Source organism: Echeneis naucrates, chromosome 16 (genome assembly GCF_900963305.1).
Source record: "Echeneis naucrates chromosome 16, fEcheNa1.1, whole genome shotgun sequence".
In the NCBI taxonomy this organism is placed as follows: Eukaryota; Metazoa; Chordata; class Actinopteri; order Carangiformes; family Echeneidae; genus Echeneis; species Echeneis naucrates.
This window is the reverse complement of record NC_042526.1, coordinates 13683053-13697641: the sequence shown is the minus strand read 5'-3', so window position 1 is coordinate 13697641 and position 14589 is coordinate 13683053. Positions and strand designations below refer to the sequence as shown.

Sequence of the window (14589 nt, the reverse complement as noted above, 5' to 3'; positions counted from 1 at the left end):
GCGGCATATGATTTCTGACAGCAAACCTTATTTGTCTGTGTGGACGGTCCATCCATCAGGTCATCTCATCATAAGTCTGCTGGAATCTCCTGATCCCATAACCGTACTGCTGGCCGGCCGCAGGGCTGATCCTGACATGCCAGCTGTGACTATGTTTCATGAGAAGCTTCTGTAATGGATGACTGGATGGCATGTCACTTCACTCTCTACTGATGACAAAGCTACAAAGGACTCAGCTCATGTTTCAGTGAGACATGGCTGAAATATTTACAGTCACCAGCCTGGGGATAGACTCCATAAGGCTGAAAACAGACGAGTGACCACAGCATGCTCCAAAGCTTTGCTCTAATCTCATTTCATGCCAGGAAGTCTCAGTTTGTCATTGAACAGAACCCCAACAGTAGAGTCAGAGTCACCGCTCAGGATGTAGATGCACTAATTTGGACTCAAGCGATTCAGCTCTGACATTGTTTTGATCTCTTACTTTAAGGAAGTCACCGCACCAATTTTACCAACAGTCTCAGTTCAGTCATCACCGGAAGGAAGGACCAACAGTTTCTTCCATCATTCTGGAGAAGCTTTGACATGTTGTACTTGCCTTTAATTTAAACACTAAAAAGACGGAACCCTGTTGATTAAGTTTTTGTCTCAAACTTTATGCGAATGCTACAAGAATATGAGGTATAATGTCTAAGATGTCTTGTGTTTTTATTTGTGTTTTTTCGGTGGTTCTGTAATGGGATAGGCCTCTGGAGTGCAAACCGGCTTACAGATCTTAGACTGACCCACTTGTTGATTGTGACTCCTTTCCTACCATCTGTCTGGAGCTGGCCTACATTGTGTCACTGCCAAAAATTAATTTAGTTCAGGTCAAATTATCCCTCCAATCACTTTCAGCCCAACTGGGCCCAAACAACATTACTGTTGTGAGACTGGATAATAGACCGGTGGCCAGATGAAAAATTAATAGAGGTTTAATTAGTTGTCGAGGGCGATGGCGTAAATGGAGCTTTTAGAGTCGGCGTGTCACAATGGAAAAAGCTGAACATGTTTGTAGCTGTCATTTGCTAAATGGCTGTGATCACACATTTTATGTAATGGCAACTCTTATTGCTAAGAATCACACTGAGATGGAGTCAACTTCATTAATTTATTACACAAAACTCAATTCACAAGACGTACAAGTGAGCAAAAATAAATGGGTTTTTTTTTTGTGTGTGTGCTGAAAACTGTGAATGATGTTTAATGAGCTAAGATACGAGTACAACTGAGCTTAAGACATTTGAGTCACATTCATGTATATTTACATCATAAACAGATTGACACCAGAAAATAACTAATAATTGCATTGAACTTTATTTCACAATGTAAAGATTTATATATTTTCTTTTTATAGACATAAAATAAAATGCTATTACTATCCCCTTAAAAAGTAAGTTACAGAAATTCAAATGTCGTCTAGGAAATACAGTACACAGAAAGATCTGTATAGTGTACAGATTTCAGGTAATTATTCTTGATGTGGCAAATGATGAGGTTAACATAAATACTGAGTTTGCACAGACATTGCTGTATGTTAAGCAGAACAAGACGTAAACGTTATGAAGACCTGTTTCCATCTTGTCACCCCTCAGTGCTAAAACCTCTTATCTATCAATACTTGGGACAATCCACCCCTTGTAGATCCCCACAGGCAGCCGGCACAATGACAAGAAAAGAATTAATTCAGATGTCAAACGACAGCTGAGGCACTTTTAAGACCGCAGTTAATAGAGGAAGCTGCCTACATTACTGAGTGTGTGTGTGTGTGTGTGTGTGTGTGTTAACATTGGCTCCCCAGTACTTCTCAATAATATTGTGTCACATCTTTTCATGCCAGAAAACAGTGGCTCAAATTTAGAAACTGCAGAGACATAGCAATCATCTTCTGGTTTTGAGGGTAAAAAAAGACTCATTTGTTTTGACCAGTAAAAATACTGAATATTCAGCTGTCACTCAAATAAACACTGGAACTGGTTCTTTACGGCAAGTGCAATCTGCCAGCTGAAAAGTGTGTGTCAGAAAGGTGCAAATTTGCAGTTTTGCAACCGGAACATTGTCGACCGTCTCACTTGATGCCATTTGTTGCTCTCAGGAAGTGCTGCTTCTCTTTCTGGTCCTTGGTCTCCTCCTCAGAATTTCTTCTTCTTGATCACTTTCGCAATCCCTCTGAAAAAAAGAAAAGAAAAAAGAAAAAATATATTAGGTGAGAAAGTTAGATCTTAAACTCTTTATGTTTAGCTGCTTGTTGTTGCTTCATATTGCACTGTACTGACCTAAAAGTTGTATCATCTCAATTCCCTCTCAATGAGAAAATGAATATGCAGGACTCTGTCACTTTAAATGCTTATATGTTAAATCCAGACTAGCTGAACAACAGTGTGTTCCTACCGCTTCCTGCTCGGGTAGCTTGTTGCCTTTCTTCATGATCCGTGTTAAGTGGTTGCACAGTGCCACAATTCTGAATGTCAGCTGTAAAATAAAAGCGAGGGGGTCAATCAAAAACAATATTTTATGGAAACCTGAAGTAATTCAACCGTACTCAAAATACTGCAGCTTACCATCCACCTGCGTCGGGCATACTGTCTCTTAAAGTTCTCCAGGTTTACCACTGACAGCCTCTTCACCATGGCCTGTCTGGAATTCAGAGGCTGCAGAGACACATTGAAGGATGAAATGGCTGAAATAGGGTTTCTCATGTCAATCGCGAATGAGGTTCATCAACAGAATGAACAGAACAGTCACAGCTGGATCTCAAATACCACAAAAAATAAAGTGAAATCGCCGATAACTCACAATAACACTTTGGAAATGGGATGTGTAATAAATAATGAACATTTATTTCAGTGCTTTTGACAACAGTTAAAAAAAAGTCAGTGGACTTTTCAAAGGCAAGACCAAAAAGTGTGTGTTATCTGCTGGGATCCTAAACAACAACAACAAAATCCCACTGCTTGAATAGGTGTCACATAGTTAAATGCTCGAAATTTTATCATAAAGGTTCCTTGTCAGATCAGAAACATCTCCAAGAAAGAAATAAAAAAAGGTTTTTCAACAAGTAAATAAATTCAACCTTCATTAAAAGAGCACATTTGAATCTATATAAAATATATTTATGACCACAAAACTTACTTTACAAAACAAAAGAAAAAAACAAAAACGATTTACAGTCTAAAAAAGAGACTGGAATGAAAAAATAAATCAGAAGTTGTGAACTTCGGTTCAGTCCATTAAGAGAAGGGTGGTTTGATCCTATTTGGTTAATATCAATAGTCATCAAACCCATTTAATCAAGAGAGCAGTCCTACATTTAAATTCCTGCTTATGAGGATGGGAAGCTCAAAAAAACAGGAACCTGTTATGTCATTCAAAAATGTGAAAGATGACAAGTTGCCATTTCACATGGAGCTCTGCGCTGGCATAGGGATTTCATTGTAAGTGCTAAATTGTGAGCTGTTGAGCTGCAACTACTTTTGTAAGGCTGTTGAACCAGCTTACCAGTCTGTATGCAAAGTTTATCCGAAACACTCGACTGCCTCTCCTGTGGTTTCATATTTGCCGCACCAACATAATTTCTATTTGCAGTAAATGTATCAAAGAAATGTAAAACCTAGTTAGCAATACATCGGTAAATTTGTGTTGCTGAAAAAAAAAAAAAAGTCTTGGTGTTGAAATCAAGCTGTCTCATTTTCAAAGCAATTTAGTCTAGCTAAAAGCATCAAGTTCAATAAAAGCGCTTCTTCATCTGTGCAGCTTAGCCAGACTCTGTGAGCGGCTGTTTGGCCTTTGGGCACAATTCCCCTCCGCAGGACTGGTGAAGCAGCTCCTTCAGCGCCTGCTTCACATCCATGTTCAGGCTGCTGCTGCGGATGCTGCCGTTGGCTCCGTCTGGATGCAGGGAGCTCATCACCTCCTGCAGCCAACGCATTTCAGAGTTTAGCTCTTGCCTCAGAGTGTCCAGCTGGCTCTGCCTCTGGCTGTACTTTCCGCTGATAGTTTCCAGACTGGCATCTACGGCCTTCATGTCCTCCTGCAGCAGCCTCCTGCTGGCCTCCACCTTACGGAACTCGTAGTGGATTTGGGAGAGGTGCTTCCTCGCAGTCTCACTCTCCTCCTTGTACCAGGCCTCCTTGTCGTTGTAGATGGAGAGCAGTGCGTCTAAGTCGCCCTGGAGAGCTTGGTGGGATCCTGCCACTTCTGACAGCCCTGTCTCCATCAGGCTAATGTCCTCCACCACGTGGGCAAAACGCTCAAAGTTAGCGTAAGTGTTGTTTTGGGGCATGCTGGAATGCAGCTGGATGGTGTACTCCTTCAGACGCTTGGTCTTCAGCTGCTCCACTTTTTTCTCACCGTCTGGAGCGATGACATCCTCCGCTATGTGGTCGCAGGACTTCAGACAAAAGGGTGGAGGGAGGGGGACACTGAGTGAGAGGCTGTCTCATTGGTGATAACGCTCTTTGAAACAAACGCAGCGGTGAATATCCCAGCAGGGGCGGCACTGTAGGATTAGTGTGTGACCCTACAGCAGAAGCCATGGCAGGTAAGAGCTCCAAAAGGACAGCAGGCATTCCAGTTGAGTGTGTTAAGTTTCCTGGTTTCATGCTTATGTATCCAAACAGGATGAAGACGTCACAGCAAAACACAATTTTCATGCATTTCAGCCGCCACTATTGGGGCAGACCTCTTTGAGAGTACAGATTGTTAAATATCAATCCAATAAGAACGCAATCGGTCACGTCACATCTGCTCAATTACTTAGATATCTTATTTATTAGATACAAAAGGAGTTTCGGACGACAAAAAAAATAAATAAATAAAAAAAGATGTATGTGTGCTAATAGCTGAAAAGGGAAAAAAATATTCCCAGGGACGGGGGCCTTGGAGGGGTTTCCAGTGACGGAAACAATCTTCTGTCAGCAACTAAGTTTTCAGCAAACCAGAACATATAGACTGTAGTTAGTGGTCAGGAGGACTTTTCAAACTGCTGTAGGCCATGAGCTGTTACATCTTGTTTCACGTGGGTGGGTGGATTGTTGACCGTAGTTATTAAGAACACGAGAAACATGCTACAACACAACATAACTCCAGTGCATACCTTAATCCAAGGGTGGTTGTGGGCGTCTTGTATGGTCATCCGTTTTCTAATATGACGGGAGAGAGAAAGATAAGATGCAGCTGAGTAAACAACCCCGAACAACTTCCCCGCCTTTAAGCACGTTGCTCAGCGGCTAATTAGGATCTGAGTCTATGTTGCTGAGCAATATTCTGTAGCAGTAAGAACAGAATCACGTGGTTCAGAGATTGAAAAGTATTTTGCAATGCATTGTCTAAGGTAATACTTTTATTGTGCAATTAATGTTTATTTAGCTTATCTTATTTAGTGCATCACATTGTTTACTCAAATCCAAATCTTGCTCTGGATTTCTGAGGACTGATCGGCTTTCGTTCACTGTTGGATCAGGACTACGCTCAGGCTTTATGGCAGGGAAACCTCTAATGCTGGGCTTTTCACTGGAATTGTCGGACTTGACCTTTGGCCTTCAGCTGTTTGCCTGCAATTTGTTTTCTTTACCTCGTGTCTTTCTCCAAGAGCTGTTTGATAAAGCTCTTGGCCAGCTCACTCGTATTGCTGAAGAGCTCTTCGTCAAATTCATAGTTCATCGCTGAGATGTTTCCGAGCGTTTCCTGCTTTGTGTCACCGAGAAAAGGCGACGCGCCGCTCAAACTGAAAAAACAGCACAAAAATTCACACTCTGACTAAGACCTCTATTGATAATCTCTTTAGGTACATTAAGATTCCTTGTTCATGACAACAAACCATCTCAACTTACAGTATATATGTGATGACTCCAATGCTCCTGTGAAAAACAGCACAAGGTTAATCCAAAGTTATCCACTGCAACCTGTTGTATGGCTAGCAGCAGAGTCAGAGGTAATTAAAGGATCTTACCACATGTCTGCCTCCAACCCCAGTGGCTCATAGTTGACTATCTCTGGAGCTAAAAATAGCACACACTGCTGCATCACAAACAGGCCAAACACATAGCCTCCTCTTAAAATGTCCTACTGTGTAAACATATCATAATCTCCTATAAAACCCTTACCAACAAATTCGGGAGTGCCAAAAATGTTTTTGAAATCCGCTCCAGCTTCTATTTTATGTGCCAGTCCAAAGTCTATGAGTTTGATGCGGGGCAGAGGAACGTTCCTGTCCAGCAACATTATGTTTTCAGGCTGCCGTGTAAAAGCAAGGAAACACAGAGACACATTTGTCAGATTTCGAACACAAAGACTGCGTATACAAACGTACATATCAATGATAGAAGTTACCTGATCAAAGCCACCTTTTGCGAATGCATTAAAGAAAAACATTGCAATGGTTATGGTCATAGTTGTTATATAATATTAAATTATAACATTTTGGAAATAAGCATATTTCTATTCATTTCCTAAGTTTTCCCTGGTGGATTGTATTGAGTCGTTCTGAAAGGAATGAAAAGTGAAAAGAGGCCGCAGCTGTGTCTAAACAGGACTTCCAGAGAGCAGCGTGGGCAGCTCTCAGAAAGTCAAAAGATAACCTTTTGGTGTCTGTATGTAAGAGTCTGGACCTTAGCCAAAGAAAACAGGAAGTATGTGTGATTCATAAAAGTGAGACTTGACTGGCAGAATTTCATTAGACTGCTATATATATATATATATATATATATGTTTCCCCTGGTCCTGCTCATCCTCGCATGTACGCAAGAGTTCCGTTGCTCTGAAGGTGAAAAATCTCATCTCTAACATGAGACAAATATAGATTTATGTGTGATGCACAGATGGAGCGTTGAAGTTGTACCTTTAAGTCAAAATGTGCGATCCCCTTAGAGTGAAGGTATTGGACTCCATCCAGGACCTGTTTGATGAACTGAGTGGCCTCCTCTTCACTGAGAGACTCCTTTTGGGCCAAGAAATCAAACAGCTCTCCTCCAGACACCCTGTAAAACACACACACACACACACACACACACACACACACACACACATACAGACTAAATGACTCATCCTGTGCGCACAAATGATCTGGAGTGAGCAGTTCTCTGCAATTTCATCAAAAGTATGTCCTCAGGACTTGGACTGGCTTGTCCTTGAGATCATATACGTTTATTTTTGTGGACAATTTGGATCCGCCTTGCAACAGTTCTGCCTATAAATCACTGCAAGTCTAAATTATTATCCTTTCACCACCAGGCAGGCCATGAGCATGATGTCCTTTTACATTCACACAAAGAAAACATAATAGACACGTAACTGAATGATTCATTGTGTGTGATCCTGCAGCTAACAGTCTGTTAGTCAATTCAACCCTGATTTGATTTGACTGAGCTTCTAATTAGTCCCGATTGGGCCCATCTTTAGTCATGGGCTCTCGCGGGGGAGGTGTGTGTGTGTGTGGGGGGGGGGGGGGGGGGGGGGGGGGGGGGTGGGCTGGTTCTCAGACCTCTTTTATTTTTGACTTTGTGAAAAACATTTGGCTCTTTCTAGTGCACATGATCAGGGCTAAAGGTTTTCAACAAAATACACGTTGAACAGCCAATCGACCCCACAGGTCAGAAAGAACGTTGTGTGTAGATGCTTGGATGTTTTAACACTGGTGTAACTGGGCGGGCATCTGTTTAGTTCATTGCAGAATAATGCAGTGACTCACAGCTCAAGGATAAGCACCACATCTGTGCGGTTCTCGTACACATCATGCAGCGCTACGACGTTGGGGTGCTGCAACTCCTGCAGGATGTTCACTTCCCTCTCAATCTCCTCTCTTCTTACTCCTCGTCTGCTGGCCCGACTTTGTCGCTTCTTGATGAACTTGGCGGCATATTCATTGCCTGTGCTCTTCTCAGTGCAGCGCTTCACTATTGCAAACTGCCCACTAAATAAACAAGCAAACAAAAAGACATCACATTACTTAATACCTTTAGTAATACAGTGTAATGTTTGAAGCTAATTTATATTCGTCTTCAGTTTTACGAATCGCCTCTCTATCATGTCTCAACAGGATATACAGCTATAGGTGAAGAAAGCTGTCCAAGAGGAAACCATGTGTCAAACCCAGCTGAAATATTGTGGTATAGTTCATCACTTCCTGTTTCCTAGCCAGACAAAGAACAATCGGACAGGCCAGCAATGTGTGGACGGAGCTGCATTCCTCCCACTTCAGGAACCTTTCAGCCAGATTTCTGGCCATCCTCAAGTGATCAGTCTACTGAAAAAATCCCAAAAACCCCAAATATTTCACAACAGAGGTGTGGCCTGGAGACCATCTCTGTGTGGGCTATTGTTTCATCAGCCCCTGTTCTTCTGTACTTTTGCTTTCCATGTCACGGACTGACTGGGATTCCACCAGTAAACTAAGTGTAACATTTTCTTTCGTTGCAGCTGTCCTCCAGCGTAACTACAGAGTCATGTCACTCACAACGGCCCAATGACAGGCTGAATTAAAACATTTTCCAGCACTGTCGCCCAGTTAAATATATGTGGTGAGTCTCCATGACTTATCATATTTGGACTTGTAATCTCACACTTGACTAAGCTTACCCTGCTGCACTCCTGCGTACCTGCTCCATAGATTCAGACTGTGAAAACAAGTTTCTTACCTACTGGGTGTCGAATCACAGATGATAAGACTAATTGTGTATGGAGGGCACTGTGCCTTGTGTTTGAATAACCTGTCAGATGTATGAAAAGCATGTTTGGATGACATATATTAAAGCAAGGCTTCAAACCATGACTTTTGCAAATCCTCTAATGTAGCAGAAATGTCTTATAATTGTAGACACTGTGGAAGAATACACAAAGGGAGGAGGAGGAGCGTGGAGAGATAATAACTGGTAGGCATTTCATATATTTTCAGATTCCAGGGTGGCTGTGAGAGCCTGTCCAGTCTGCGTCCACTATCATCATGATGTCTAGCAGACTAAGAATAGCCCTGCTCTTCTCCACCTGACACCTCCGGAGGAGAAAGAAGGGGCCCGATGGACCGGGGGAGTGGTAAGAGGAGCTGCTGGATAAAAGACCATAGCAAAAAAATGTATGGCTCAACACTAAAAGCCATTTCACACAGCCATTTCCACTTGTGCTTTAAACACAAAACAGCTCATCACTAAACGGATACATGGATTAAATACAGGAAAGTCAACAAATAACAATCAATCGTCTTTTGTGTGGTTAAGTGGCCTGAATGACTTGTCAGCCTTCTTTTAAGCGCATCAGTGTGGGAGGGCCGAGCTAGTTTGCTTTTCAAGGCACACCCTGCCCTGTGCTTACTCAGTTCAACAATCACATGTGGGACAAGGTCCACCGAGGCTTTGTATTTCTCGAAAAACCAAAACAAGAGATGTCTATTATCATCCAACAAGCCGAGATCCATCTATTTAACTGGACGGAAAAGTGAGTTCCCCCTGTACACGGTTTGTAGGGAACGACTTCACCAAAATGTTTTTTGAACACCCTCACTATGTGTGATTCAGTGTAGCATCCAGTTTTTAAAGCAGTGTTTCATTAACTGCGAAGACCAGAGTAGTTCTTGAGGTAATATCATTACATCAGAGCGACAAAACTGCATCAGGTTTATGATTTTGTGAACATGTTCCAACAGGGAATGTAACTAAGAAGGAGAGAGAGTGGGGGAGGCACGAACACTGTAACAAAGAGCCACACAGGCAAAATAACAACAGGGAGGGGAGAGTGATGAATCACAGCTACGTGGAATCTCAGAACGTTCTATTCACGGGATATCTGCACCTCTGAGACATCCCAGAGAGGCCGACCCTGTTAAAGATGACTATGAAAATGTGTGAACTGAGGGGGAGGGCAGGTCACACAACGGAGTGCACTTGCATGTACCCCAAGGAAGGGGAAGAGTTACATGGCAGGAGCAGCTACGGTGCCCTTGATATGCCAGCTAAGCAAGAGTGAAAAGAATGACCTATGTCGCTGATGGTCGTAGCCCAAATGTGAGAAAGTACACAACACAAATGTCGCTCTCCTGGGGCTTGTGGATTTACTTCAGTGTTGTTACGACACGTAGAGTAACAGTGGAGGGAGCAGTGATGCTGGGAGTGGTATTCCACAACGGGCCAGGCGTGCCGGCCGTCTTAGCTCTAAGCCGGCCAGTGGGGCCGAAAGTACCATCTCTCCACAGACTTTCCACTTCCAACAGCTGAAGGTTATTATCCACAGCCAAGGTTGGAGGAATGCTTGGACAAGTGGCGCCGGCCCAATAGTTAAACACATTTCTCAAGTGAACAACCTCAGGGGCGGCGTGACAATGAAAGCCAGATTCATAATTGACCAAGCCCATCTGTAAGTGAAACGTGAAAGAAAGAGCTCGGACCTCTAACCTTTGGCTCATAATCGTAGAGAGCACTGTTCCTGTTGTATTAACTGTTAAAAAAAACAAACAAACAAACAAATAAAATGCATATTCACAACCTGAACAAACACACCATCTGCTTTATTATGAAATATCTCAGCATTAAGGCCCTCAAATTGTTTAGGAGTCAGAAGACTTGTTTTAAAGGAGTCAAAAGTCAACAAAGTGTCTGTGGAGTAGCAAGGGTGTATGGGCGTTTGTTGACAGTAATGTGATGTTCTACGGGAACTCTGGGAATGTCCAAGAGGTCGACATGGAGTTCCCTCCACCGGCCTTCACTGAATAAACACATTTTTCACCCACTCAACAGCAGGAATGTGTGTTCCCCTTAGCTGACTACATGCATTCATGACCTGCTCCTTGCGCATGCAGACCCACTGTCTGTGCTATAGATAAACCTCAAACTGTAAATCCCTTCGGAGAAATTCTAGCACTTTACTTCATCGGAAGCACCTGTCTGCTTCTCGACTGTCAGCTCTGACCACTTTGACGCGTCTGAAAACGCTGCTTCCTTAAATGTGAATCACTGCCCTGGCTGCATCCTCCCCCAAGACAGCAGACATCTGAAACCAAATGACTTCTCTGATTCATTTCCTGCAGCATGAATAGACTAGTATTTCTAGAAATACTAATTTAGAAAAAATTTGCATGCCAGGTGTGGTTTGATGTCTTTTTAGAGTTCCTGGATTTTGAATTAGAATAATCAATGGTAAAAGATTACAGCCAGCTCATTGAGACTGCACTTAGGGACAGTGCTAACGACGACAAAGCTAAGAAGCGGATGTTTAACTCTAAATTTAACATGTTGTTCATTTTGTAGGTATTTGACTGTGAATCACCAATTCAATTTTGACCTCAGAGTGAAAGTTAATAGGCTCATTAAAGCGATTGTGAGATGGATTCGCCAATGTCATGGCAATTCATCTATAGTTCAATAGTTGTTGAAAGATATTTACAAATATCAGTTCATGTTGGTGCAGGAGCAAAAGTCAGCAGATCACTTCGGTCAGCAGAATTTGTCATCTAATCTAAACACCAAACGCGTCTTAAATTTACGTTTAATGTCAGTTCACCCAGCAGTTAAGATATTTTTCAGCCTACGGCGAAGGTAGTTTTTACTTTTTTCAAAGTTTAGAGGAAATTCATTGATCATTTTCAACTGCTTATCAGCCAGGTTTGTGGCGATGGCTGGAGCCAATCCGGGGGTCACCCTGGACAGGTCGCCGGTCTACTGCAGGGCTGATACACAGAGACACACAGAGATAAACACACACACACACTCAAATTCAGACCTACAGGAAATTTAGCGACACCAATGAACCTAGACATTCATGTTTTTGGACGGTGGGAAATACACCCATTCAAGGGCAGGGAGAACATGCAAACTGATCACAGATAGGCTCCGGGCCCAGGAATCGAACCCATGACCTTCTTGCTTTGGCACAACAGCTGAGAATATGTTTATGCATTTCTGCTTTCGTTCAGGTCTGCAAAGGCAATGACACATCCTATTTAACATCGCTTCCTGTAGATGTTCGTCATTGTTTGATGATAACCAAAAAAGATAATACATTTTCTGTCAGCTAGCGTTACACGAATTGTTCTTGTAAAAGTAAGAGTTGTCATGCCAAAGATGTTCTTGGTTATGACCGAACATGGACAAGGTTGAGTCTGTTGTTGACAGGTAAAGATTGCACAATCTACCATCTGCCCAGAGGTCCTTTTTCTCAGACATCCCATTGAGGCCACTTGCATAACACCACAGTCTCACTCACTTCACGAGAATGCCAGTGGCAGCTGTGGGTTTATACTGAGACATTTCCTCCTGTACGTCATCATCCAAATCATCACTTGAACAGCAGGACAGGTACAATTGTCAGAAAATGCCTCACATCCTAAGCAAAACAATCGTTTTAATTATTTGGGTGACCTAAAACTCTGTCATTAGAGGGAGGAAACACTGAGTACAGCTGCATGGAGTCCTGGGCATAGAAATCTGTCAACGGGGGCGCGGGTATGATGAACTGACTTTCCTGTGATAAACGACTGAATAGTTCCATGGAGACGCAGAATATCTTAAAATCTCAATTTAGGCCTGTTGTTGATCCCCCTCGTCAAATTTCCCCAACCTCTTGTAAAGGACGATTGAGCGGCGGTTCCACTGTGATGCATTGAACCCATGAGGTTCTCACAAACTGTGGGTGAGGCGCGCGTCATCCTCCTGCACTGACTGACAGATAAACTGAAATGACCTCTGCGACTGAAAAATGTTTTGTGGTTTTCAGACAACCGCTGTAACTCAGAGTTTCTGTTTCTCACAACAGGAGAGCTACGCATATAACAAATCTCACCTCACGGGCAAGTTGTCCTCTCTAGCAACACCTCCTTGGCTTAAGCACAACTCTTTGTTTCGCATGTTCATCCAGTGTTATTTTCAGCCTTTTAACAGTTAGGTTATAGGGTCCTCTGATGCTTGTTGTTGAAACATTCACTAATGCATTGTAGGTCATGGATAGCATCACACTTCTGATTAATCAGACACCCACAACAGAAAATTTCCTTTAGGTTCAGATAGTCTGCAACTTTAAACCTTCAGTGAAGGGTGCCTTATTAGAAAGACTTACACTGCTGGATGTTGGTATATTGGCATTTGAGTATGATAGTAACAGTAAATGAGGAATCGCAATATAAAATACAATAAAAGTATAAATGTGGGACAGCAGTGCAGCTAGTAGTGAAAGATCACAGGTCGGTCACTTTGCTTTCACACCCTCTCTGTCTGTTAACAAGAGGTGTATGTGCCCAAACTATCCTTCGGTGCAAAATGAGGTTGTAGCTTCCTCAACCCGTACTGCACCCAGCTAACTTCCTTTAATTTGTTTCCCCATGGGAAACTGTTTCCTTGATCTCTGCTCTGCACAGGCTTGATAAACGCTCGTCTTTATGCCTTCAACACGCCGATGTACTGCCCAGAATCAGGTGTTGCAAAATCAGCTGAAATTATATGATCTCTCCATGGCTGGCCATACTTTGGCCAAACAGAATTCGTGTTCTCTTGCTGTAAACTCTGACCTGATTTCAATCTAAAACAGGTCAGCCGAGTGCGTACTTGCATATATACACACACACATGTGGACCACTGCTTGAAGAGGGCAAATCCTTTTCTAAGTGATGGAAATAAACATCTTCACGTTTCGGCTGGAAGAAAGACTCACCTTCCTAGTTGTTCTCCAATTTCATAGAAATCATCCACATTCTGTTGCTTGAACACCGCCATGCCAGGTGTCTTCATCAATGTAGCTTATTTTCTTGAACTGCACCACCTGAGTTTCTAACTCTCCAGGTCCAACCCTGTGGGTACAAAGGCAGTGAAAATGTTTTCTGCACGTTTCAGCTTGCAGTAGAACATTCCACCTCAAAGTCGGACCTACTCTCTTCTTTACAAAACGTAAACACTCTGACAAGTGCAGAGGAAATAAAAAAGTACACCTAGTCTGCCTTTTACCAGACTAAATACTTATTATTGGCTTAAAAATTTGGTGGCTACAACTAAGTTGGGCAATATAACAGACTTCAGTTCACTTGTGATTAAAACTGGATTAGAAATTAAAAAAAAAAAAAAGAAAAGAGCCTTTTGTGTAATTAGGGCAGGCTATCTGTTGTGAAACATTTTGTTTTGCAAACAGAGGTGATGGTGACAAGTACATTTTTTTTTTTATCTCTACTATTCCTAATATGGAAGAATATATAAAATAGTAATAAAACTGTACAGTGACACAGTTTGTACTTTCAACAGTGGAGAGGGAAAAAAACTGAGATACCACAAACTTCCTTCTGCTTCACAGAGTTTCACAGAGAAATGGGGTCTGCACGCCGACAACAGCTAAATCTGTCTTACCTTCTGTCAGATGCAGAGCTGCGAATAAAGTTCCCACGGCTCCTACAGCTGGTGTGTTCCCTTCATGCCAGCAGTTCAGACACAACTGCTCCTTTAACGTCTCTGTTGTTCTCCGTCACTTACAGAGGCACCATCAGTCTTTTGAGCCGGCAGGAGTCCCTCCCCCTGATGGCTCTATTATGAAACTGTAGTCAGACTATCAATAAAGATGACTGCTTTTATCCGATATTGGCTCTGCACC

The 14589-nt window shown here is 42.5% G+C and overlaps 1 protein-coding gene across 2 annotated transcripts; it reads right to left on the bottom strand.

Annotated features, from left to right (window-relative positions):
* Nucleotides 1–1131: 1131 nt before the first annotated feature.
* Nucleotides 1132–14484, bottom strand: dapk2b (death-associated protein kinase 2b). 2 transcript variants are annotated; one of them, XM_029523652.1, is made up of 12 exons: nt 14349–14484; nt 13666–13801; nt 7727–7948; nt 6878–7016; nt 6144–6273; nt 5990–6038; nt 5871–5897; nt 5612–5764; nt 5135–5180; nt 2601–2690; nt 2431–2511; nt 1132–2208 (listed from the first exon to the last, which is right to left on the bottom strand). In XM_029523652.1, the coding sequence occupies exons 2-12, from the start codon at nt 13740–13742 to the stop codon at nt 2131–2133; spliced, it is 1092 nt and encodes a 363-aa protein (XP_029379512.1). In that variant the 5' UTR covers nt 13743–13801; nt 14349–14484; the 3' UTR covers nt 1132–2130. The 2 variants fall into 2 exon arrangements, with proteins under 2 accessions (XP_029379512.1, XP_029379511.1); XM_029523651.1 differs by lacking the exons at nt 1132–2208; nt 2431–2511; nt 2601–2690 and adding an exon at nt 2859–4429.
* Between the last annotated feature and the right edge of the window lie 105 nt (nt 14485–14589).